Raw genomic sequence first — 27923 nt, 5'->3', positions numbered from 1 at the left:
CCCGTAGTCAGTGTCCCGGTCAGTATCAGCGTTGTGTTCCCATAGTCAGTGTCCCGGTCAGTATCAGCGTTGTGTTCCCATAGTCAGTGTCCCGGTCAGTATCAGCATTGTGTTCCCGTAGTTAGTGTAGTCAGCGTCCCTGTCAGTATCAGTGTCCTGTTCCTGCAGCCAGCACATTCACGGCTAGCCAGAGCTTACGTAGTTAGCGTAGTCAGTCAGCGCTTATTACATTGTGTGGAAACCATTGACAATTTTAACCTGCCTGACATGACTGGTGTGAATGTTTACCTGAAACACCCCCACTATCCATAAGATCTATGCCGCAAGAATTACTGAGACGCACAAGCGTATGAGACGCTCATGCGTCTCAGGCAGATAGAGCGCAGGGGATCTGACTGTTACCGGCGCTGTGTGAGAGGTGCACCCTAGGCTCGCCAGGGACAGAGCTGCAGCTCACGGGGACAGTACGGTGACACTACGCGGATTACGCTAGGCAGCCGTTGGGCTACGCTGACAATGTAGCTTAGCCTACGCTGAAAACGTAGCGTAGGCTGGCGCCGTGATAATACACAAGTACCAAAAGTAGCATAACAAACTTAAAAAAAAAAAAAAGGGAAGAAGATGATCTAGGGAAAGCCAGTGCAAGAACTGGCTTTTCCTGCATACGATAGTGATGCACGGGAACGCCAACACTGCAGGGCATAGACGCGGAGCAATCAGTGTTCCATTTCTAAGCAATCCAGTAAGATCGCTTAGAAGATGGGCTGAAATCGCTCTGTGTGTATGCCCCTAAAGCCATTTTTATAACTGCTGTGTATATAATGCTGTAGAGTTACTGTTGACAACACCCCCCAGTGGTAGGTAACGCACAGGTTGCAGGGGCCACACGCAGTGGACAACTCCGTGTGTGGATAGCCTTTGTTGTTATGGACTACCAACAATTTAACAGCACATTATTCTACCAATTATTGTATTTCTGGAGCTTACTAGTGCACAGGCTGTACATACAGAGGTCTCCTCCTACATCATTCATTTGGTAGGTTTTGTGAGACTTTATTAGCGTTGAGTGTTTTTACTATCCCAGTGGGCATAGAGGGAGAATATAATAGTGTGCCAAGCGCATCAAGGTACACTTCTATCTGCATGGCGAGGGCTGCGGTACACTTATACGTGAAAAGAACATCAACCTTTTCACAGGTTGACATGTTGCTTGTTTAGACCTTTTGGCCAGGTCGACCTTTTTTTTATATGTCAACTTATTTTATGTTTTCTTTATTGAAGCACAACATAAATGTACAATAAAAATGAACTCTCTTGGTACAGAACACAATACATGATCATTAAGGTGCCCATACACGGTACAATTATTGTATGCGTTTTGGACTAGATTGTGAGCTGTGCGATGGGATGTGGGTGCATCTCATTTGCACCGTGTATGGGCAACTGTACAACGTATATGCAATAAAGATAAGCAATTGCCATCATATATTTCAAAAGCAATATCTTTCAATGCAAATATCCGATACTAAACATTAAAAGAGAAAATAAAAACATATTCCTGGATCCGCGTTTATACCACCTCTAGCCTCGACCAACGGTTATGCTATCGGAAAAAGCAATATGAGCGATACCAGGTCATAGCAAGCGAAATTGGAGGGGGGGGGGGGGGGTGTCTTTTACACACACTTGCATTTCATACCATAATGTGTTTTTGAAACACTTCCATATCTGCTCTGTCACAGATTCTGAACTTTCCCACGTTTCAAAAAACTTCTCAGTAAATTTTTGTACCAAAGCCTCGAGTCAATACATTCTAAAAATATGGAACAATTTGGCCAAGAGGAGTGATAATGCAGGGGGGGGGGGATGTGGGTTGTATCCATAACTGGAGGATGCATTTTTTTAGCAGCTGCAGATACGATGTGTAATTTTATAACTCCCAGTGCTATTCGAGTTCTTTCCAGTGTCAGAGGTAGGAAACTAACTAAATGCTGAGTAACAACTCCCCAAACCAGGACCCAAAATCATATTATTATTGGGCAGTCCCTTTAGCAGTGAAACAATTCTGCCCTTTGGGAACCTAGTACACAGAAGTGTAACTCTGGAAGGCAATGGTGTCATCTGCCGCAATGCTCCTGCTCCCAAGGGGGCACCTCTCCTCCCCTGGTCGATATTGCTGCTGTGGTCGACTCCCCATTCTAGCAGGACAATAGAGGTTACACTCACTTTAGAGTGTATCACTCCTTTAGCAACTTGGGCGAACTTACGCCACTGCGAGGACATAAATGATTCGTTAGCGTTCCCATAAGATAATCGACGACGTGGCGATAAATATGTTTGATGGAATACATTTAAGAATAATTCAATATTGTGTCACATAATTAAAAACCCCACTGAGGCGTACTTTGAGGACACATCTGTAGGTAATGGTTTTGTCATTGTATTCCGTTAACGAACAATACTCTAGCACAAGGGCCTAAAAGAAACCTGAGCACAGGTTGGTAGGTGCTTGTCCAAAAAAGCATTTTACCTATAAAATTGGACAACACTGGTTGCACCCAAATTTTACACATTGGCTTTGCAGAAGTAACGGGTGTCATGTAGACTTCTCTGCCTCATGTTTAGCGAGGCACCAACATTCTCCATGTACTGCATGTGTTTTGTTTAAGGATTATTACAGAAATCATGTACTGGTAGCCTTTTCCTGCCTGGACTACATAGATCTGGCTCACGGCCTATATATCTATCCAGTGACAATAATAGACCACAACAGAACAGTGCAGAAACTGACAAACTGCCCAGAACAAGTCAGACTCCATGTTCACAGATCGGTTTGATACTATTTTATTTAGCACTAGAGGATGCTGAAGATCTAGAACCTCACATCGCTACTTTCTTCCACTTGTGGCTATTGTTGCTATATGAACCTAGGAATTAGCAGGCGTATGTTAGTCTGTATCCATATCAGAATCAATGCATCAGTCCAGAGCATTTCTCTTGGGCTTGGTTATTGGACTACCACTGGACAGTTTGCAGGTTGAGCGACAGGACCGGAGCATTTGGGGGTGGCAAGTCTGTAATTTCTGGTTATTCCCCAGAAAATGTAGGCATTGCCCAACCTTTGGGAGGGAGGGCTGCTGACATCAGCAACCTCCTTCTCCCCACGGCCATCGCTGTGGCAAGTAAACCTAGACTTAAGGTGGCCATACATCTACAGATCGATTGTCAGATCTGGCCGGTTGGAACAAAATCTTGGTAATGGATGAGAGCAAATGACAGTTGACCATTTACTTTAAAATGCTGGAAAACTGCCACTTATGCCACACAGCAATTAATTGTGACAATTTTCAGATATGGAGATGATTGCCACAATTAATTTTAGATGTGTGGGCTCCCCCTTTTGGCAATCCCAATCAAAATCGCCAATCGATGGCTTAATCAGGTTTTTAAACATGCTTAATAATCTGGTATTATCGGCAGATCTTTTTTATATGTGTGGGCATTCCCAATTCGTCTTCTTCATCTATTTACATTATGAACAGCTGAAATGACAATCGATTGGGGCAATTTCCAGATATGAAGATGCAATCTTTAGATGGAAAAATCTGCCGATCACTGAAATAAATCTGTAATGTGTGGGCAAAGTCAGATAGATTGTAAAAACCATTTATCTGGCCAAAAAATCCCTGAATCTGGAAATCCATAAATTGTGATTGCTGATGTATGGGGCCCATTAGATACCATCAGGATTTTGTTCCAACCAGCCCAATCTGACAATCGATCTGTAGATGTATGGCATGTCGGCAGTATAGCTAGAATATGATTTGATAGCATCATGTTTAGAAGGTATACTGCTGATACGGTGAAACAGTTTAATTTGCATTACACTGACCACATCTGGCAGCAAAACAACTCATTTGCCCTTTCTCTCTAGATGCTACTTAACAGTCAAGTAGAATAAAAAAAAGGCCTATTCAATTTTATTTTCTAACAAAAATCAATAACTGCTATACATAAAAAAAAAAAGTTTAGAAAAAAAAAATTTAACGATCTGCTTAACCCTTTGAGTGCCTAGTAAATTTGTCAAAATAGGTGTGAAAATTGCCAAGCAAACATTTTTATTCATCATTATGACCAGTAATGTTTACCTTATATAGTAAATAGAATTCTTTTTTACACAGCATTGTTTATTTGAGTTTATATAACAAATGCGAGTGACGCAGAGATGTTGGCACCCAAACGGCAAATAAGCGTTTTGAGAAATAATCATCTGAATCCAAGCACTCATGATCAGATGTGCTACAAACACAGCTGAAGTAATAAACACACTTTTATTGTAGAATATGGATAAATAGGATTAATATACGCAACATGCATCTTGTGGGGTTTTCCTGTGCCACATTATTTTGGCGTTATTAAATGCTACTGATCTGATGTCTAAAAAAAAGAGGATTTTGGTACTCACCGATAAATCCATTTCTCTGAGATCAGCAGGGGCCACTGGGAATCACTTCGGGTTTTGGAGCATGGTTAGCTGGGAGCTAGGCACTACTTAGTTTTAATACAGGGGAGACTAGCTCCTCCCCTCCAAGACCCATCATCCCCCAGTGAGAAAATTGGTAAACTAGAGGAGATAGGAACAAAAAACGTTAACCAACAATAACACAACAACCAGGCAAGCGAGTAAACTGGACCCACGTACAGCCACAAGGACCAGGATCCGCAGGCTGGGTTGGGCGCCCAGTGGCCCCTGCTGATCTCAGAGAAATGGATTTATCGGTGAGTACCAAAATCCTCTTCTCTGACATGCAGCAGGGGCCACTGGGAATCACTTCGGGGAGGTTCCAAAGACCAGGCCCCGGGTGGGAGAGCGCTGGGGATTCTGGAGGACTAAACAACCGAACGCTGCGGCAGAGTCAGCGAAGGTGTCGAAACTGTAAAAGCGCACGAAGGTATTTACGGACGACCAAGTGGCCGCCCTGCAAATCTGCGCAACTGTAGCGCCTCGTCTTGCAGCCCAAGACGTGCTTACAGATCTGGTAGAATGTGCCGTCAAGGAGGAAGGCGGAACTCTCCCCGCCTTTAAGTAGGCACCTCTGATTGTGAATTTAATCCATCTCGCTAATGTCTGTTTTGAAGCCGGACGTCCCCGGCGAAAAGCGTCGTACAAAACGAACAAACTATCCGTCTTACGGATTCGTCTAGTTCTAGACACATAAATCTTTAAGGCGCGCACAACATCCAATGATTCTTGTTGAGAAGAGTCCCCTTGAAAAGCCGGTACCACTATAGGTTGGTTCATATGATATGAGGAAACTACTTTTGGAAGGAATGCAGAAGTCGTGCGTAGCTCCGCCCTGTCCTCATGAAAAATGAGATATGGAGCTCTGCAGGACAGTGCACTAAGCTCTGAAACTCTGCGCGCAGAGGCCAGAGCTAGGAGAAGAACCGTTTTCCAACACAAGAACTTAAGTTCCACCCTTTCCAGCGGTTCAAAAGTCTCTGACTGGAGGAACGACAGGACCAAGTCTAGGTCCCATGGAGGAACAAGTGGAGCAAACGGTGGTTGCACTCTAGGGACCCCTTGCAAAAAAGTCTGGATCTCAGGCAATAGTGCTAACCTCCTTTGAAAAAGCATGGACAACGCTGAGATCTGTACCTTCAGCGATCCTAGCTTAAGGCCTGCATCCAGACCTCGTTGTAGGAACAACAATAAGCGAGAGAGCTTGAAATTCCGATAAGGCCAGCCCTTTTCCTCACACCACTTCGAATATGTGCGCCAAATCCGGTGGTAATGGGCCGCTGACGACGGTCTACGAGCCCTCAGCATGGTGGGAATTACCGAACGAGGAATGCCCCTCTCCCTCAACACTGCGGTCTCAACAGCCACGCCGTCAAATGGAGCTGTGTCAACTTTTGATGCCAAAATGGGCCCTGTCGTAGAAGGTCCTGGCGTAGCGGCAACCGGACTTCGTCCACTGCCATCCTCTGAATGTCCGAGAACCATGACCGTCGAGGCCAAAAAGGCGCAATGAGAATCGCCTGAACTGACTCTCTCTTGAGCTTCTTCAAGACTGGCGCTAGGAGAGGCAGCGGAGGGAACAGGTAGACCAACCTGTAGTTCCACGGAGTTGATAGCGCGTCGATTGCTATTGCTCCTGGGTCTCTTGTGCGAGCCACATACCTTGGTAGCTGATGATTTTCCCGCGAGGCCATCAAGTCCACCTCGGGAGTGCCCCACCTCCTGGTGAGGTCTTGAAACACCTCTGGGTGTAGGGACCATTCTCCTGGATGCAGACTTTTTCGGCTGAGAAAATCTGCTTCTATGTTCTCCACTCCTGGAAGGAACACCGCCATCAGAACCACCTTCCAACGTTCTGCCAAAAGAAGGATTCTTCTGACCTCTGTCATGGCCATTCTGCTGCGAGTTCCCCCTTGCCTGTTCACATAGGCCACTGCTGTCGCATTGTCCGAGCGGACCTTCACTGCGTGACCCTGAAGTAGATTCTCCGATCTGACCAGCGCATTGTAAATAGCCCTTAACTCCAATACATTGATCGGTAAGGTCTGTTCCTGGGTGGTCCATCTTCCTTGCATTCTGAGGTCTAGGAGGACCGCTCCCCAACCGCTCAGACTGGCGTCCGTCGTCATTTCCGTCCAATTGTGGATCGCGAATCGACGGCCCTCGCTCAAGTGATCTCGCTGGAGCCACCAAGTCAAGGATAGACGGGCGTGAGGGGATAACCGGATCTGTCTGTGAAGCAATAGATGAGAACCTGCTCCCTTCTTGAGGAGGTCCATCTGAAAAGTTCTGGAGTGAAAGCGCCCCCAGCCCAGTGCTGGAAAGGCCGACACCATCTTCCCCAGTAACTGCACGCAAAGGTGTAAACTGACCCTCTGAGGTAGCAACACTCTTCGAGCTAACTCCTGAATGGCCAAAATCTTTTCCTCCGGAAGGAAGACTCTGAGCCTCTGTGTCCAACCAAAGGCCCAGAAAACGAATCCTCTGAGTGGGGGTCAGCGAGGACTTCTTGTAATTCATGACCCAGCCTAAGCTGGTCAGCATCAAAATCGTCCTCCTGGTATGGTCCTCGAGCATCTGAACTGAAGGGGCCTTGACGAGAAGGTCGTCCAGATAAGGGATTATCGTCACCCCCTGGCTCCGAAGAGCGGCGATCGCCACCGACAGAGTCTTGGTGAACACTCTGGGGGCTGACGGTAATCCGAAAGGTAGAGCCCTGAATTGAAAATGGTCTCTGCCCACTGCGAAGCGTAGAAAAACCTGGTGATGGCTGCAGATGGGGATATGCAGATAAGCATCCTTTATGTCCAGGGAAATCATATATTCCCCTGGCTCCAAGGAAGCTATTACTGAATGGACTGACTCCATCTTGAATGGTTGGTGCGAAACCAGTAGGTTTAAGGCCTTAAAGGTTTAGTATGGGTCGAACTGACCCATCCGGCTTCGGCACCACAAAGAGATTGGAGTAATACCCCAACCTTCTCTGTGAGACCGGAACCGGACAGATGACCTGAGAGTCCAACAGCATCTGTATAGCCAGGAGAATCCCATCTCTCTTGACCGAGGATTCTGGCAGCGCTGTGGTGAAGAACCTGTTGGGAGGAGGAGCGTCGAACTGTATACGATAGCCCTCCGAAATAATCCTGCGAACCCAAGGGTCCTCCGTCAGGGAGAACCATTGGGTTCTGAAGTAGGAGAGACGTGCTCCGACTGACCAGTCTCCCACTGAAGCTGGCAAACCGTCATGCTGCCGGCTTTGGGGGCTGTTTTGGCTCCTGGACCCGGAGGGCGGCCTGTGGACGAGATCTGGCTCTAGTACCTCTGGAGGATAGGAAGCCTCTTCCTCTGCCCCGAAAGGAACGTTGTGGACGAAAAGATTGAAAAGAGGGTCCCGCATACTGGCGTCTTTGAGGAGGTGCCGCTGTCGGCAAAAAGGCAGATTTTCCCCCGGTAGCCTGCGAAATCCATCTGTCCAGTTCTGGACCAAATAGAATATCACCCGCAAAGGGGAGACCTTCGACCGCTCTTTTGGATTCTGCGTCAGCCTGCCAAGACCGCAGCCACAAGGCCCGTCTCGCTGCAATGGCGTTCGCAGAGATGCGTGATGAAATAAGGGAAATATCCTTAGCAGCGTCTCCAAGGAATCCCGCCGACTCCTTAATATGTTCCGCCAGTTGGCGAATCTCCTCTGCTGGCATCCCTGAGTCGAGGCCTTCAGTGATCAGCTCCGCCCACCTGGCATTTGCCCTATTTACCCAGGCCGACACTATGGCCGGCCGAAGCTGGGCACCAGCCGCCGTATACATAGCCTTTAAGGTGGCCTCCATTTTTCGGTCTGACGGATCCTTGAGCGAACATGCCCCTGGGACTGGCAAGGTGGTCTTCTTGGATAACCTTGACACGGATGTGTCCACCGGTGGAGGTGTTTCCCATTTGCTCAAAGCTGTTGGCTCAAAAGGGTACATCGAAGGAAACCTCTTCGGTACCTGAAAACGCCTGTCCGGTCGCTTCCAGGCCTCTAGAAGCTGATCCTGGTTAGGGCAAGGAAACACCACAGAGGCTTTCCGTGTATTTCCAAATAAATCCAACTCCTGGGGAGCCGGAAGAGGATCGTCAGGCAGATGTAACACCTCCTTAACTGCAAGAATAAGGGCTTCTATACCAACCGGAGTTGGCTCCGCCTCCTGAGGGGTATCCTGTACCTCCTCCCACTCGCCCTCCTCTATCTCTTCAAAGGGCTCAGGCTCCTCGTCGGTGTCCTCTCCCTGAAGCATCATCTGAAAGGGGCGCTTCTGGGCTAAGGGACCCGGCCTCTGGGGCTTGGCAAGGACCCCCGCCAAGGAGTCCACCGACCTGGACAAAGCCGTAGCCCATGCAGGCTCTGCCCTGCGGGATACTGCCAGCTTCGCAGACAACTTAGTCATAGTGCCGACTAAGGCTGCAGCCCACTGGGGGGCTGGTGTGTCGGTAGTTTGGGACCCTGACGGGGGGACCGCACAGGTCTGACAGACTGAAGTTCCCCCATCAGAGTATTGGGAGAACTTATTGGAACAAACTGTGCAGGTAAAAGACTTTTGAGCAGCCTTGGACCTGCTCGCCATGTCTGCACGTGGGCCACTCAATTCTTAAGGCACACACAAACACACACACACACACACACACACAAGACAGTGGATCACCCTAGGGCAATACCCAAATCCCCCCTGGGAGAGCGGGTCCTGGAAGGGAGTAAGTCCCTATAAACACAGTCAAAATGACAGAAAGTGCCCTGAAAGGGTTACAGTAGCTGCAGTCTGCAAGACAAGAGGAGAGAGCAGCTTATAGTGTGTGTGTGTGTGTGTGTGTGTGTTAACAGGGCCGCGCCATGCCCACCTCAGCGCGCACCTTCCCCCCCTCCTCACCGCAGCCTTGCCTGTGCCCTGCTTAGGAAGGGGACAGAGTTTGCCGGCGCTTGGAGGGCTTGCTGCGCCTGTCTATTCAGGCGTGCTATAAAACCCCCTCGCGGCTGCCATTAACCCCCCGCCGCGCCAGTCAAAATGGCAGCGGCGCCCTGCAGGGACAGCGCTACCCGCGAATGTAGAGGCTAGGGACAGGTGGGGGCTAGTACGTGCGCCCTCTTCAAAGGCGCGCTCAGACCCCCGCCGCGGCCGCCATTAACCCCTTCCGCCGCGCCACTTATTAGCGCGGCATCTGTTGGATTAGCGCTGCGGCGTCTGTATAACAATACAAGATGTGGGTCTTACTCACCCCTGCTGAGGCTCTGCAGTAGCGCCTGGCAATCCCCTTTGATGGAGGGTGGCAGGAACGCTGTGATGTCGTGGCAGGTGCCTTTGAAGAGGCCCTGACTGACAGCCTGGGAAAAACCCAGGGGCGCTGGAATCCCGGACCCTAGCTTTTCAATAAGCAGGGAAGGGATCCTCTGTGTAGTAGAATGGAGAATTGGAGAATATCCCATGTGATGTGAAGGACAATTAGTGGCTGGTGGCAGCTAGGGTGTGGTATAGGATCCCAACAGTCAATAGCCCGACTGGCGGACAGCATGGCGAGCGCAACAAAGCCCCTTGCAGGTTCGCTGCGCTTGCCATGCTGCGGGCACGGTGACTCGCTATGCTTGCCACCTATTCTATTCTTCCTCTATGGGGGTCGTGGACCCCCACAAGGGAGAATAGAAGGTGGCCGTCGGGAACCTGTCTGTCGGTGTATTAACAGTTGGGATCCCGACGTTGGGTAAATTGCTGTTGGGATCCCGTCCGGCACCCGGCAGCTAAATGCCTGTGTTACGATGGCCAGATTTTAATGGACAATCCCCCTTGAAATCTGGGCATGGCTTTTGCAATTCCCCCTTAGAACACTTGTCAAAGCCATGAAACCAGAAGCCCTCTCCCCCGTGAAATCTATCACCTGAGGACATCATGAGGGGCGATTGGAGCGTTTCAGTAAGGACGTTAGTGTCTTATGTGATGAAGCATTGGGAGATTTAAAAAAAAAAAAATCATTGGCATAATTTGGTAGCACTGGCCTCTCTTGGCCTTACTACTTTTTGTCTATTCAACATCAAGACCTTTGTCAGCCATTTATTTGGCTGGTTCAGGATAAGGGTTTCCCATATGTACAGAAGTAAATTCAGGTCCTCCAGAAGAAGCTACGGTAAACATTACTTGAATTCTAGCTCAATGTATTTTCTGTATGTAGGAGGCTACGTGTGCATATAAGTAATTTGCAAAATACAGTTTTATTGACTTCCCAGACCATTGCGCAAAGATATGACCTGGGTTATATATTTTCAGTGAATACCTACTATAGCTGTAATATGATTTCTTATAGATAATATTATTTCTGCCTTAGTTACATAGTTACATAGTAGGTAAGGCTGAAAAAAGACTTGCGTCCATCTAGTTCAACCTGGTATAGATATCCATTGCTGATTTGGTAGGTTCTGGTATTTTACAGACAAATTATATTTTTTATTTGTACCCATGGATGTTTTTCTCCAGTAAATGTTTGTCCAACTTTGCCTTGAACGCATTTAATGAGCCAGCCGTTACCACCTCTCTGGGAAGAGAGTTCCAGAGTTTGACTGTTCTGACCGTAAAGAAATTCTTTCTACTAGCGGAATGAAATTTTTTTTCTTCTAATCTATACTCATGCCCTCGCGTCCTAGATTCCTTTCTAGTAGAAAAGAGGGTGCGTGACAGTTCCTTATATTGGCCCTTGATATACTTGTACATGTTGAGCATGTCCCCCCTTAAACGTCTCTTTTCTAATGTAAATAGTCCCAAATTGCTTAATCTCTCCCCGTAGCTTAAATTCTCCATTCCCCTAATAAGCTTTGTTGCTCGCCTTTGGACTTTTTCTAATTCTATGATGTCCTTTTTATAGTATGGGGCCCAGAACTGTACTCCATACTCTAGGTGAGGTCTCACCAATGCTTTATACAGTGGCATAATTACCCTTGAGTCCCTAGTTTCCATTCCCCTCTTAATACATGCCAGAATTTTGTTGGCCTTTTTTGTAGCTACATTACAATGGGCACTACATCCTAGTTTGCTGTCTATTTGGACTCCTAGATCCTTTTCAAGTATGGAATTACCCAGTTCCTCTCCGCTAAGGTTGTAGCCCTTAGAACCGTCCAGTACGGTGTATTTCCCAATACACAATTAGTTATATTTGTAGAATTTATCAGATGGTGTCTTAAATTAAATTGTGAAAAAGTTGGAATATGGAACAGTAGTATAAGGGTCACCATGACAGTTAGGACTATGGTGTCCAATCCCAGGATCAGACCCCAAAATAACCAGGGTTTCCAATACTGGGCATTGTGGTTTTTTATATTAGGAAGGCCAATCCCGGGATCGTGCATGGTTTTCAATCCTGAGACCTAGGATTGAAAAAAATGCCCTGGGATTGGCATCCCTAATTAGGACATAAATACAGCAACAGGTTAGCCAACCACAAGGAAGCATTTTCCTGCCTCCAAAAAAACACATTCAGAAGCAGAAAGTGTTTGTAAGGGGCCATTAACAGTATATATTCTATACAATGTGATAATCGGCTGAACAGAGCATGCCAAAGCTGTATGATAGCTAAACATGTATAATGTGTTACATTGATGCAGCTGTATAAGTTACAAAAATGCGACACCTCATTTACTATAAATAGCTTTCCTCTGACTGAAACCAAAACCTGACTTTATGCAGAACTGCTCAAATAAATGGTGGAATGGTAAACAAGTAACTGCAAGTCAAGAGCTCCCCCTAGGGTGCAAAATGTGTACTGCATGATTACAGATTCATTTTGCATTATGTAACAAGCAATCGTTTTGTTAAGGTCATTAGGTCTACATCAACTAGGTTGACAAGCATTTGGTCGACACCACTAGGTCCACAGGCAACAAGGTCGACATGGGTCTAGGTCGACATAGGCTAGGTTGACAGTCAAAGGGTCGACATGGGGTTTTTCACCGTTTTTTGAGCAGACATAGGGCGCGGTGGGAGAATAAAATAGTGTGCCAAGCGTAGCGAGGCGATGCGGTGCACTTCAAACTCTGTCCATGTCGACTGTGTCGACAGTTGGGTAAAAAAACCAGTGAAAACCCCCATGTTGACCTAATGTTATGTCGACCTAGACCCATGTCGACCTAGTGGTGTCGAACCAATGATCCACACTCTTTGTTACACAGTAACCTAGAATTTCATGGCAGATAAGAACCACTTTGGCCCATCAAGTCCCTTTAACCTCTAGGTAACCTCAATCCTCTGATGGGAGGCTAGCCCATTTACCACCCCTGATGGGAGGCTAGTCCATTTACCACCTCTGACGGGAGGCTAGTCCATTTACCACCTCTGACGGGAGGCTAGTCCATTTACCACCTCTGACGGGAGGCTAGTCCATTTACCACCTCTGACGGGAGGCTAGTCCATTTACCACCTCTGACGGGAGGCTAGTCCATTTACCACCTCTGACGGGAGGCTAGCCCATTTACCACCTCTGACGGGAGGCTAGTCCATTTACCACCTCTGACGGGAGGCTAGCCCATTTACCACCTCTGACGGGAGGCTAGCCCATTTACCACCTCTGACGGGAGGCTAGCCCATTTACCACCTCTGACGGGAGGCTAGTCCATTTACCACCTCTGACGGGAGGCTAGTCCATTTACCACCTCTGACGGGAGGCTAGTCCATTTACCACCTCTGACGGGAGGCTAGTCCATTTACCACCTCTGACGGGAGGCTAGTCCATTTACCACCTCTGACGGGAGGCTAGTCCATTTACCACCTCTGACGGGAGGCTAGTCCATTTACCACCTCTGACGGGAGGCTAGCCCATTTACCACCTCTGACGGGAGGCTAGCCCATTTACCACCTCTGACGGGAGGCTAGTCCATTTACCACCTCTGACGGGAGGCTAGCCCATTTACCACCCTTGAATAAATTCTGTGCATGAGTGCATATTCGCACACAAATCTAAGTTCACTATCTATACAAGATTTATACAGGACAATAAAAGAGAATCAAATCTGATAATTGTCTGGCAACAAGTTCAATAGGGCAAAGAAATAAAGCCCAAAATCACCTTTGATTGTAAATACACAGTACAGGTGGGTTGTAAGTTAAAAGGAAAAGGCGCCGTATAAGTTTAAGTTGTTGATATGCTCTTGTTAAGGGAAGTGACTACAGTGGGTGGTGAGAGCAGCAAAAGCAGTAACACTCAATCAAGAAAACAATATAATAGAGAATATGAAAAAAAAAAAAAAATGAAATACACATGAACATGCGTAACCCACAGCAACAGAGCAGCATCAGCAGAGGCAGTGCATTTATTGAAGACCAAAGTGACATTGTTCCAGACTCACCGTTCCAGCTTAATTGCAGCATATTAGGTAGAAGAGGAATATTCTTGTTCTCTTTAAACACTGGACTAACATAGGAAGCTAAATAGGGAACCGACTCCCACACCTGTAAATGGATGAAAAAAAAAAAAAAAAAAAAGATATAAAATGAAATGTTCTATATAAAGCCATTGTGCACCCACAACATGGCGGGGTCCTGCATAGGTAGTCAATAAGTCTACCCCAAAAAGCTGACATGAAAACGTCGACATGAGTTTTTCACTTTTTTTTCTTTGTAAACTGGTTTATTCTTAATTCACTATCCATGTCGACATAGAGGGAGAATATAACAGTGCGCTGCGCGTAAGCTTGTTGCGCGAAGCGAGTGCACACATTGCACTAATTAGGGGCCCATGTCGACACACCCAAAAAAAATAATAATAAAAAAAAAAAAATTAATAATTATGTAAAAAAAAAAAAAAAAATGTCGACCTTTCAGGTGTATACTCCCCCCCCCCTCCCCCCCCTGTATAAAAATCAGGCTGATTAGGATAGACATACAGTGGGGGTTATTCTGGTTCACTCCTTCTGGAAAATTCCTTCTCAAATGGACAAAACCACGTGCACTGCAGGTGGGGCAGATGTAACTTGTGCAGAGAGAATTCGATTTGGGTGGGGTTTTACTTCAAAGTGAGATCTATATTGCAGTGTAAAGATAAAGCAGCCAGTATTTACCCTGCACAGAAACAAAATAACTCACCCAAATCTAATTCTCTCTGCACGTTACATCTGCCCCACCTGCAGCGCACATGGTTTTGTCCTTTTAAGAAGGAATTTGCCAGAAAGAGTGAACCAGAATAACACCTAGTATGTACAGTGCAATCCTATATTTATGGATGAAAATAACTAAAATGTATGATTCCTAAATGAGAAGGAAAATTGCTCATAGTACAAGGGATTTTCACTACGTCCAACAATCACCTTAGCAGCATTAGTAAGACGCCAGGCATTGAGGAGGCCGAAACCATGCTGATGACTGTGGCTAAACCCGGCTCCATTGATTTCCCAGGCCGCCTGGTGGTCTTCATACTGCAGAGATAAAGCAACAAGAAAGCCGGAGTGAACTACAGTAGACAATGACATGCATGTAACAAAAACACACACTGCGGCTAGAACAAACCACTTTCCATACTTTATGGGGTGGGAAAAAAAAATCTTGAGTAAATCCACAGCATAAGAAAATAAACACAAAATATTCTGTAACGTCAGATAAACAAATAATCTAAAGTGCCTTTAATGACAATTGTTCAGCTGCACAAACAGTGGTCAGTTAATGAGGGCAAGTCTCTGGCAACACCAGGTATCTGGATTCTGCAGTCTCCGCCCCTTTTCTCCAGATAGGATATGGGGGTGGATGTGGGCTGATTAATGACTGAAAACTTTTTTTTTTTTGAGAGAGAGGACATAAGAAATGACAGGACAACTCCAGGACACAGACTTTTATATTTAAGCAAAATAAATGTAGCTTGTGAATCATTATTTTCCAGGAATAAAATAATAATGCTATCCACTAAAATCCTATAGTAGTGTTATCAAAATGCAGCTTCATTCTGTGCCCAACCAATTGTATATCATTCACACCGCATTGCTTCAGCGGACAAGGAGAGTGCTGCTGGGTTGATGAGCACAATAAAATAAAGCTAGGTACACACACACAAATAATCTGCACAATCAGACAATCAGTCAGTTACCCCCAAACGCTAGAAAGCAGACTAAAGTGATAAACCATCTGGTTAATCTGTCATTAACTGGTCACCTGCTTAATCTGTGTCTGCCATATTCTTTGTGTAAAGATTAAGCAGGCCTCCCACAACAGAGGCTCCTGTAGCACAGAGAGTAGTTCTGTAGGACGGCCTGGCTCCTAGTTATACTATGTGATCAGATGACTACTCTGCAGTCTTCCTCACATCTAACAAAGCTCGGACAAATAGTCAATTATTCCCAATGATTGGTACACCCTCCAGCTGATGACTTCTTCTCAATAACATTTTCTTGATCTCCATGATGTAACTACAATTTGGAAATGCATTAATCAGATGTAGGCATAAAATAGATCCTCTATAGTGTCAGGCAAGCTTATATTATATAGTTAGTTAGTTGTTGGGTTTTATGTTAATTAAAAAGAAAAGAAAACCCATATAGGCTTCTTTAGAGATTATTAATAACCTTCATGTCTACCCTCAGTTGCAAAGGTTTCTTTCATAAGCCTGTCTGTAAGCCCTTGCTTAGGTTATTGGGACAAATCATAAAAACTTTGTAATTAGTAGTTTGCCAGTTCAGAGTGTTCTACAATTACTCCAACCAGCAATCATTTCACTGACAAAGGGGCGCATGAACAAAACCATGTTGCACCGCAGGTGGGGCAGATGTAGCATGTGCAGAGAGAGTTGGATGTGAGTGGTCTATATTCACTGGCAGCTCCAGAGGTGGGGCTGCAGCACAGATCAAAATTGAAATAGGGGGAACCACACCCACTGCCATTCCAAACGGACTCACTGCCAGTGGGTGCAGCTCCCCTATTTGAATTTTGATCTGTGGTGCAGCCCACCGCCTCCGGAGCTTCCCCTGGTTATATTGTTTCTGTGCAGGGTAAATATTGGCTTCTTTATTCTTACACTGCAATTTAGATGTCAGTTTGAACACACCCCACCCAAATCGAACTCTCTATGCACAGGTTACATCTGCCCCACCTGCAGTGCAGCATGGTTTTGTCGATCTGCAAAAATTGAAACATTGCCAACAGGCCTGAATCAGACTCAAAGTTACTTACATTACACTTATTCCTTCAGTCTGGTATTTGATATGAACAACAACTGAACCTCTTTGTTAGATCTGCCTGATTTTACGCAGATGAGGTGTTACCACATAATGGTGTGTAATAACTCTCCAATAAGAAATAAATCAGCAAGACTCACGCACTTTACCTTTGTGGCTGCAAATACAATGATGTGTTGAACGTCCCGCCACGTCAGACAAGGCCGGACCTGCAGCATCAGAGCAATCATCCCGGCAGCTATGGGCGCCGCGGCAGACGTTCCTGTATGGCCCTCTGTACACCCCGTTCCCTTCTGCAAATCCCAGTCTGATGTCACCTAAACCAGGAGGGGTGAAAGTATAACCAAACTGGTTGAGAAGTAAAAACATTTACCCCCCCCCCACCCCAAATCATTCCTCCCTCTGCACTATGGTTTTCCTTTTTGCAACTCACTTATTACAGCTTCTACATACAGCACAGATAGAGGTTTGGCTCGCCTCATTATACCTGCTAATATCAGCCAGCGTATGTCGGGAGGCAGTCTGACAGCGGAGGAGGAGCAATGAAGAGCTCCTGAAGACAGACGCCATGGAAGACCTGGCTGGACATTGGCCACGCAAAAAGAGCTTAAAGGCCAGTGCCCTCCAGGTGAAGAACACAAGCCGTCTGCTTCTGAACTTGCAAAAAAGATGAGCCCCTCTCACCTCCTCTGTCCGAACAACCTCTTTTTTGCTTAATTCAGCAGCCGGCCGTATGGATATGGCCCGCTGAGCCTAGTCTTTCAAGCCATTCACAGGGGGGTATGCAATCCTCCGCCGCTATTGTCGACAAGGGAAATAGTGGCGGGGCCCTATTCAATGCTGGCTTTACGGACAGCGTTGAAGAGGGATCACTGCATAACGAGCCTGTATATGGTCAATACACAGTACCCTCCCTTTTCTCTGAGCGGCAGGCACGACATTAAATCTCGCCTTCCGATTGGCGGTTGGGCAAACCACAACGGGCCAGGATTATGGCTGTCGGGAGGAATCAACAGTCATGATCCGGGGTTGCATACCCCCCACAGTGTTAAGACATGCGCTGAGCTCATCCTGCCCATGTTACACCACTGTTACAATTGCCAAAAATCTAGGACAGAATAATGCGGTTAGTCACAGTCCTGTGGTGTGAATCAAATCTTTCACAAAAGAAAAAAAAAAAAAAAAAAAAGCAAAATAAAGAATAAACATAGACCAGGTATTATTTGGCAAACAACAATTTGTGTATGTCTGCTTGTCTTCTCACAGAAACCGATCACATGAAAGCTCTACAGGTGTAACGGCAGCAGGAGCGCCAACAAACACAGGGGCCAATTCAGGACAGCTCGCTAGGCTGCGAACATACAAGTTAACCACGCCTGACAAACCCCCACCACCCGAGTACGCAAACACAGGGGCCGATTCAGCACAGCTCGCTAGACTGCGTATGATCGCAGCCTAGCGAACAAGTTAACCACGCCCGACAAACCCCCATCACCCGAGTCTCCTCAGTAGCAACCGAGGGGAAGTGTACGCAAATACCCGGCTGAAAAATCATTCGAAAAATCGTTCACCATCGAATGCAGATAAGTCAGTCTGAACTGACTTTTATCTTGCCCGCCGATTGCCAATTTGGGGGCGGACACTGACATCACGTGACGTCAGACGCCCGCCCTGAGCAGGGAATGCCCAGCATTATTCATAAAACGCTGGACGTTCCCCTGATGCCTCACATAGGGAGCAATGACTGTATGTATTTCTCTAGGGACTTTACAAGTTCCACTAAGAAGAAAAGGAGGGTACAGTACAGCTTGGTGGTCACACGGTTGTGGGGAAATAGGTTGTCAAATATACAATCTCAGGGTTTTGGGTTAAAAATGCAATTGATCTATACAGTACATTTTGCAATCACTTAGGGGTAAGTTTACCAAAGGTTCTAAAAATGAAGGTGATCGATAATAAATGAAGGTTGGTAGACTCCACAATACTGCAAATTGGCAGCCTTGCGAATCCACTAGAATAACCCCTGTGTGCTGCGAGACTGGGGCTCAGAGAAATAAAAATACATATTTTCTTTACTCACAATACTCCTCATCTGTCTGTCTCCACTGCTGAAGGTGACCGCTAACATGGAGGCGCATTCCTCCGCATAGAACGGCATCTTACCAGCCTCATTAACAGCACCTACAATGAGAATATTTAACTACCAATGAATTGAATGTAATCTTTATCTTCTTTGTCCAACAATATATGTTCTTCTATATATACCATGATCCTTTGGGTAGAAAAAAAAATGCACAGAACTGTAAATACTGCACTTGGCGTTATACAGCGCATATCATTAAATCCACACTTAGGACCTTATTCTGGTCGATTTTGCAGGCGGCGTTCCTTTGCACGGGGACCGATGTTTGGCATATGCACAGCCGAATTTCTGTGCATGTGCCGAGTGCGTGCGGCCAATACGAACAGTCTGTTGGCAGGGTGCACGCACCCATGATTGCGGCAGTGTTTTATGGGCATTTCCATGCTAATTGTGATGTGGGCGCAGGGCAACTGACATCACCGCATGTGTATCGGTATTCACAGGGCTGCATCTGGTGGACTCGCAAGGCTCGAATACACAGCCTTGCGTATCAACTAGAATAACTCCCTTAGACCAACAAACACTGCGCTCCTAACCCGCAGATCCAAGGATTTGACTAGAAAACCAGGCATTTGTGCTTCAGCTTTCCATCTTGGTAATATGTAAAAAATAAAATAAAACCCATTACTGGGTACATTATGCTTGCTGCAGGGTGTATGTTGAAGGATACATTCAAAAATAAACTGCTTGCAGGGGACAACAGACAATGGGCGAGATTCTCTATTACAGAAATGCGGTAAAACCCCCGTTATCGGGGTTTTTACCGCATTTCTGTATTCTCTAACCTCCCTCCGCAGTGTCACCGCTGCGGAGGGAATCGCCAGCAAAGCTGTCGGTTCCCTGCAGAAGCCTATGGGCTTCTTACCGCAGCGGTGTGTGAGGGATCCGTCACGGATCCCTCCCAGCATGCCCTGCGGCCGGCGCGTCAGTCTGCGCAGACGGACTCCCGGGTCATAGACCCGGAAGTCCAGCAACGGCGCCGCATCGCAAGTGACAGCTCTTACCGCAAGAGCTGTCCCTTGCGTTAATGACCGCATATTTTAGAGAATATGCGGTAATTAGAAATGCGATGCCCGGGGAAGAGGGCTGCGGATTTTAGAGAATCCCGCCCCATGATAGTAATAGGATTAGAACTACACAAAAAGCTAAACAAGTTTTCCTGGGCAGCAGGACTGGTATTATATTAGGCAAGTCACTGCAGCACCAGTTCCACCAACCGGTGTAAGCGGCACAACTACTGAGGGCATTATGTAGAAGTGGCACTACTGTGCGTATTATGTGTATGTGAACTACGGTGTTGAATAATGTGAATCAATAGCACTACATGTAGTGTAATGTGAATAAGATTGTGCTACTGTGGGATGTAATTTCAATTGGGCATACTATTGTGCTGCTGTTCTCCTTGATTGTGAGACCAGAGTCCAAAGTTGGACTCTGTTCCTTTAAAACGTATGAGCGGAGACAAACTGTATATTTCGCTTAACCCCCCCCCCCCAAAAAAAAAAGTTTCATTAATGTTAAGCCCGTGCTTGCCCTCCTGGCCAGCAATGTGGTCATCTCTATTGCTACTATTTGTACAAGCAGTCGTGTGACTGTTTGCAAGTAACTATGTATTTGACTGATAACTACAAGGCAGCGGCTATTTGCCTGCCAAGGACCAGCGGCTTATATACCAAAACTTATTAAGTGTGCTCATTTGTTAAACTAAAAAGCAACAAGTAAATGTACCTATAGTTACGGTGTAGATTGAATTGGCATATCCGTCATAGTTACAGTTATCATTGTACCGGCCTCCATTACCACTGGCAACTACGAAAACACTTCCAAAACCTTTCCGTCCCGCAATGACACCGTGCTGAAGCGCAGCCTACAGATGAAGAAATGGAGAGTCAGAAGTACATCTGTTAGTATAAAATTATGAAGCCAGAAAAGGGATACCGCAATTGATATGGTGAAACCAATGGCAAATATCTTCTTTACATTCTGGGCTATGGATACAATAGCAGATATTACCTTTCCCAACTGATGAGGTCCATCCACCGTCTTCCCATCATCATCAGGACCCCAGCTGGGAGACAGAACATGTACAGTTACGAATATGCCCGTTAACACCAAGAGCTGATTTTGTGATGAAACATTGGTTCAACATTAAAAGCAAATGAGGTCAACAACTACGGGGAAGCCAGATTTACAATTACAAAGCAATGCAAATGGAGGAGGTGCATACCACCGCCTGACCAGATTTGCAACAGCTAAAACTGCACTGCGATCGCAGTTCTTTTTATCTGCGTCTGAATCCTAAGGTAAGTATGACCTCACTCAGATTTGCAGGTGCAGGGGGCATTGGGAGGTCAAAGAAACCGGCTTGTGATGCAGTCCTTAGCCTTGACAACACCCCATCCCCCCGCGCCCCCCATTTTGCCAAATTCCAACCGCTTCCGCCCTGTCAATCAGGCAGAAGTGATGGCATTTCTGCCCACAGCTGATCACACAGCTTGTTAATCAGGCAAAGGTGATTGCATTTTAGCCCTGCGATCGCAGGAACTGCGCACATGCAGGACTCCAACTGCGCATGTGCAGAACAGGCCCTGCACACGTAAACTGCACAGAGGACCACAATGTGATCCAGCCTGAATAAGGCCCATGGTCAGTACGTAAAAACTCCTTAAACATGAACATTAAGATTTCATTGAAACCACACGCTTTAAAAATTTATTTTAACTTTATGTGCAAAACAGTAACACACACACACACACACACACACACACACACCTGGCATTTGGTGTGTTTTCCCAAGAGTTGGCATTTTGCATTAGCATTACATTGACAGAGCGATAAATAATGTCAGGAAAGATATTTTAGGAGTATGGTGTGTAATCATTTACCTGCAGCTGTAGATATCATTGATCTGATAGTGCTTGTTGAACGCTATTGCCTCCATGCTGTCTGTGAGCGGCCCATCAAGAACTCTGATCCCTGAAAAACAGGTATACCAGTCACAAATGACCATGTGTTGCAACAGAGCCAGCCAGGGAGACGCTTTGGGCAGGTGCGATGGTAATAAACAGCTTAGGAGGAACTTCATGTCTGTAACTGCGTTCATGGAAAACAGTAGTATCTTAGGGAACATTGGTCAGAGAACTGGTGGCAATTGGATATAGAGCTGATAAAATGCAGCAGTCTTTAAAAGTTACTGAACATACCAGATTATTATTAGTAAATGATGCATAGGTATTTATAGCTGAATAAAGCAATGCTATCATCAGAATAATTCAATTGTAACAGGGTGGGCCGGCTTTGGAATCCTATGCATGCCAGCTTGCATAATGTAAAATACCCAATGTCCTCTCAGCGTGCCCAGAAAAGCAGCAGCACACAGTTTTAGGTGAATCCAAGCAGTCTATAATTTTCAGGGTTAGTTTAACCTTTCTTCTATCTTGGTACTACGTTAGCTATGCGCCAGTCCCTTGGTACCGTCCCTGATCTTATGGATTCCTCGAACATCAGATATAATGGTAGTACTATGACAAAACTCAATTCTTTTAGTATCCTATAGTAAGGGGCCTCTCTGCATGACTGAGAGCAGTGGCAGGACCTGCACAGAAATATCTGACACAGTTGTGTCCTCCCGTGCTCAGACACCCGCAAACTTGAACAAGGTTTCCGAATGGTCAGTTGCAGATACACCTCTAAAGCAGATAGGCGCTTCTTTGCAATGCTCATGCATTAGGATTTTGTGAGCATGTATCAGCCGGCTGTGTTTTATAAGGCAGTCTTGTTTTTATTTGTACACAATGAAAATTGTGGTACTTGTGTATTATAGCGGCGTCCCTGATGTGCATCGTGCAATGTTTTCATCGCGTCGCATGCGATGCGATTTTTGCCCCCTATGCGATGAAAGATCGTATAAGCACCATAAAGGGTGCTTTTAAGCACCCTAATGGGTGCTTACAATGTCAAATGCACAGGTATCTGCGTGAGAGAGAGAGAGAGAGAGAGAGAGAGAGAGAGAGAGAGAGAGAGAGAGAGAGAGAGAGAGAGAGAGAGAGAGAGAGAGAGAGAGAGAGAGAGAGAGAGAGAGAGAGAGAGAGAGAGAGAGAGAGAGAGAGAGTATTTACGCTGCACAGAAACAAAATATCTAACTCAAGTCTAACTCTTCCTGCACATGTTACATCTGCCCCACCTGCAGTGCACATGATTTTGTCCATTAGCAAATCAAATGTGCTTTGTGAATGAACCTGTATCAGGCCAAAAGAGTGAACAGGGCTTTGGTTTAAAGGATTTGGTTTACACGCTGCCTCAGCTCCTGTGTGGATAACTGTGACCCTATACCTTATGGTCCAGTCACACACCTGCAATTCTGCTGCCATAGGCCACTCCGACTGCACAGAAGCTATTGTTGGGTACTGCAGCAATCTCCCCAGCACATCGGGTACCATGGTGGTTATCGCCATAGCCATCTGGATGCGGCATAGGGTCTGGGTCATTGGAGTTAAGATCATAGCTGCCTTCAGGGCTCTGCAGGAGAAAAAATGCAAGTTAGAATTGACCATCTCTATGTGACCCTTTTACTGCATAATACCTTACTTACAACATATGCTTCATTCTGCGACTCCCATGTCCATTTCCAGAGTCAAAGTTCTCTGCAGTCTGTCACCCTTACCCTACCCCAAACCGTACAACACCCTACATGTCTTCCCCCTTGTCATGCAAATGCTCACATAGTTTGGCTGAATGTCCTGAATTGTGTGCTGGATACCATCATCCACAACCACCACAGTAACCCCCCGGCCAGTCACATTTCTCTCCCATACACCGGTAACATTAATATCCATTCCAGGGCTACGGGCATTGTGCTGCAGAAGAAACAACAACAACTGGTTAATAGGACATTCACATGACAGTTAGAGGATATATTGTACATGCAAGGAGGAAAATACATAAAGGTTAGTAGCTTAAGGGAGGCATCACAGAAAACATGCAAGTATGTAAAGTGTGGATAAAAGACATCATTTTGAGCAGGCATGTCCAAACTATGGTCCTCCAGCTGTTGTGAAACTACAACTCCCATCAGGCCTTGCCACCGTTTTGCCACTAGGGATTGCAAATCTATGGCAAGGCATGCTGGGATGTGTCATTTCACAACAGCTGGAGGGCCATAGTTTGGACATGCTTGATCAGAATAACTTACACAACTATATCTATATATAACTTTCATGGACATACTGTAAGCTACTCTGTACAAACACCACACATATCTTCATGTGTAGTGGTACTTATTCAACAACTATTGCTCTGTCAATATACAACTAAATATCCCCTATACCTATAAACCAGTGAAAGTAAGATTTTAATGGGCATATCCTCATAAAGCAGTACTTCATCCTTATTCCAAACAAAGCAAATACAATTAGAATTTATTTTCTTGGAATGCTAGTCTTAACAAAATACAAGAGGCGTTAACTCTATGTAAAAGACTAATGTCTATAAGAAGACTAGGATGTTGTACTATAAAATAGAGCATGGATAAAAGTATTTAAAAACATGAAATGGATTAGAGAGGATTTTAGTTGTTTCTGTTAAATTCATTAATTGGGTATACGCTGCTAAACATTGGGTATAGGAGACACTGGAGTAGACACGGGGTATTCAATCGCCGGCAAGCATCTCCCATCAGGGAGATGCCCGCCGGGCTCTATTCAATGCTGTCTTCCCCGACAGCATTGAGCAGGGGTATCTTGGCAGAACGAGCCCTACATCACAAGCTGTCGGGCTCGTTCTGCCAAGAACGGCCGCGAAGTGACGAGCTGCCGGGCTGTAGCTAGCCTCTTCCCGGTCCCAACTCGCGGCCACGCCCCCTTCTCGCTCCCCGGCAGGCGGGACATTGAATCCCTCCTGCATGTTCTCGGTCTCACATTGAATACCACTTAGGTGGTATTCAATTGTTATTTTTGTGCCCGATCTCCTGTCTAAAATGAAAGGAGATTGTAGGAGATATTCAATGGATCTATTTTTTTGTGCATATCACACTCATTATGTTCAGGTTCAACTGTGCATTTACGCATTTCAGCACCCCACCCCCAGGGACAGCAAGCTGAAATGCTGGTGAAAGACAATTAGATACCACCCTAAATGTCAAACTACAAACTGGTCTGTACTTTAGCGCCTCCACCATAGGTGCTCAAGGGATAGAACAGAGGCAACCAAAGTATTAACCATAGCAAAGGGATCAATTCTAACAGGTGACATGCCATGCTGCTCAGCACATGCTCACTCATTTAATAGAGAAAGCCAAACATTGTTACCTAAATATTTGTAGTTGCAATGCACCATGGCAACTAAACTAACCTCTAGCCACTTCCAGCAAGCAAAGATGGAAATCACAAGGTTGCTCCATCTGGTTGATGATCACTTAAACTCTTACATCACCTTACTATGGTCCATGAAGGGCAACAGTTCTGATCTTACAATAGAAAAGCCTTAATGATTTAATCCACCGTCTTCCTACATTTTAAATGTCTAGCGGACCCTAGGGTAGACCGTAGCGATACATCAGCAGTGTTATCCCAATTTAATTTTAAAAAAAAAAAATTAAATTTTTTTTCACCCATTGTGACGTTTAAGGTGGTCAGTTAAGGAAAAAAAATGTATATAAAACTAAATGTATACGACTAAGACTGATTGAAGAAATAGAACCATGGACGCTTTACACCAAGCATGTCCAAATTGTGGCCCTCCAGCTGTTGTGAGACTACACATCCCAGAAGGCCTTGCCATAGGTTTAGCATTCCCTAATTGCAAAACTGTGCAAGGCATGATGGGACATGTAGTTTCACAACAGCTGGAGGGCCATAGTTTGGACATGCCTGCTTTACACAATAACAGAGCTCTTCCACACCTCAGCCAAGTGGTCAATTGTGGGGAGAATAAAAGAAAATGAGTGCATTATCTTTGGTACCAGGTGCTTAAGGACCTTCCGGTTCTACCAATCCATAGTAATTATAGGTTGGTGAAACAGCTATCTCCTGACAAGCTATATACTGGAGTCAGATCCCCCTATGTAGGGACCTCAGACTAGGGGAAAAATAGTTGCTTGCCTCCCTAAGACACCTGTACACAATGCCAAGCACAACATATGACTGTTTAATAGACAGTCATGTCAATTGTGACTAGTGTGGATTTCCAAGAATCCCTTTATTCGGAAATGGGCAATTGTCTGACATAACCAAGACGACCGATACAAAACAAAGAAAAAGGGAAGAGGCGCAATCCAGGAGAACTTTAACCCTGGAACAGACCAGGTTGCAATGCAAAGTGACAAATATTTTTTTTTTTTGGGGGGGGGGGGGGGGGGGGGGGGGTATCTGTAGGACTGACAGACATTATCTAGGTTGACAGTCAACAGTTCATTATCATCTGGCCGACAGGACTACGGGAGACATAAAAATGGTGAAATGAGTTTAATGAAATTTAAATATTTTTACTTTCCCATCTGCAAGATGATCCTTTATGTATGAAAATGACCTGCATTGCAACAGTCATAAAATAAAAAGGCCACCTACAATTGGCAGTTGTCTGATGGACATAGCAGTATCCTCAGAATAAAAACCAGGGGTGAAATGTTAATAGGATGAGAGAATCCAAAATAAGAGATTTGGTAAGAAATTGCCAGTTTTTTTTTCAAGCGGCAATCATTTACACTGCAAAACCAGTTGGATTTTGATGTGTAAATGATTGCCGCTTTAAAAGAAACTGGCAAATCACTCACTTTCTGATTCTCTCATCCTATTACATTTCACCCCTGGTGTACTGCAGCAGTGCAGGCATTGTCTGTGTCACGCTGACAAAAGCTTTGGAATACATATTTAGCTATAAGTGATGGAAAGACTTTGTCCCATTATTTCTACAATAAATACAGACCAAGCATAAAGGAGCAAAAAAAGGTTTGTTTGCACATAAGAAAACAGCATGCACGTGTGAGTGTTGTACATGGCCTGTACACAATTCATAAGAGCATATTTAGCTTTGGATTGCAAAGAATAACATCACAGCGCACACTCATACTTGCAGAGGATCATGGTCTCACCAAATGCCATTGCTGAGGGTATTTGGGGTCATTAAAGTGCAAGCTTCTTTTGGATCTTTTCAGTAGTTTTTGTTCTGAAAACCATCTCACACTGTCATGTTGTGTGAAACAGTTCTGGGCTTTCCTCCGAACATCCTCCCGATCCTGCCCGCCACCCACGTATGCAAACAGGTAATGGTCTCTTAGCTCCCCAATAACACCTCGGTTCTCCAGCCCTGCAGTGTGTGAAAGTTCTTCTGCTAGAGCATCCAACGCCTCTCTCCGTCCAGAGCCTTGAGAGGGGTCCAGATGGACAGCCCATGTCAGCTCTTCCCCTGCATGGGTGGCATCAGTGTTGGGGTGAGCGCTGGCAGTCCGTGTTGGAGGCGGGGGGGAAAACGTACCAAGTGAAAAGAAGACGAAGGCACATATGGGTAATGGAGAACTGATACATTGTGATGGCCCATTACACAAGAAGCAACCCACCAGGGGCATTGGGACCTGATGGAAAGAGTACAGCATTATTAGTCTGATGCTACTGCCATCACCAAAAGTGTAGGTTATTATACAGTATTCCTGTTTACAATGCTTGAGATTAACAATTTACACAGCTGAATATACCCACAGTTACAAGTTATAGTATGAACCCAATTCTTGCATAACATAAGTATGAAGACAATTAAAAAATAAATAAAAACAATTATTTGCTGTATTGGAGGCTACTGTGCCTAGCTCATAATCCATTAAAGTTACTTTCAGTACTTCCTCACCTTTGCGGCCACCGCTTACGATACGGAACTTGCACACTGTACGGTGAGCCGCGAAAGCAAGAGGATGGCGATCGCCACCATCCTGTGTCCACGCCACTATCTACTACCTTTAGTAAAAGTTGTGGTGAGCAAAGTGGAGCGGAGCAAGCCACTGAGCCTGCAAGTGGACGATGATGCTGTTAAGTAGCGTCTAGCTTAATGGTGGCCGCAAAGATGAGGAAGTACCGTTACTTCCCTATTGTAGTAACCAATTCTGAAAA

The 27923-nt window shown here is 45.6% G+C and overlaps 1 protein-coding gene across 2 annotated transcripts in view; it reads right to left on the bottom strand.

Annotated features, from left to right (window-relative positions):
* PCSK7 (proprotein convertase subtilisin/kexin type 7) overlaps positions 1-27923 on the bottom strand; it is a 43315-nt gene that overhangs the window by 13836 nt on the left and 1556 nt on the right. For both annotated transcript variants that reach the window (XM_083163153.1, XM_083163152.1), the window contains exons 2-11: positions 26915-27394; positions 23550-23684; positions 23181-23346; positions 21714-21804; positions 20842-20896; positions 20557-20695; positions 18766-18866; positions 16835-17002; positions 14832-14939; positions 13875-13977 (exon numbers count right to left, since the gene is read on the bottom strand). In XM_083163153.1, coding sequence (XP_083019279.1) covers positions 13875-13977; positions 14832-14939; positions 16835-17002; positions 18766-18866; positions 20557-20695; positions 20842-20896; positions 21714-21804; positions 23181-23346; positions 23550-23684; positions 26915-27388 — 1540 coding nt within the window. In that variant the 5' untranslated portion in view covers positions 27389-27394. The remainder of the gene's footprint in view (positions 1-13874; positions 13978-14831; positions 14940-16834; positions 17003-18765; positions 18867-20556; positions 20696-20841; positions 20897-21713; positions 21805-23180; positions 23347-23549; positions 23685-26914; positions 27395-27923) is intronic.

Source organism: Crinia signifera, chromosome 19, assembly GCF_055691185.1.
Source record: "Crinia signifera chromosome 19, ASM5569118v1, whole genome shotgun sequence".
In the NCBI taxonomy this organism is placed as follows: Eukaryota; Metazoa; Chordata; class Amphibia; order Anura; family Myobatrachidae; genus Crinia; species Crinia signifera.
The sequence above is the reverse complement of the archived record's forward strand: the minus strand, read 5'-3'. Positions and strand labels throughout refer to the sequence as shown.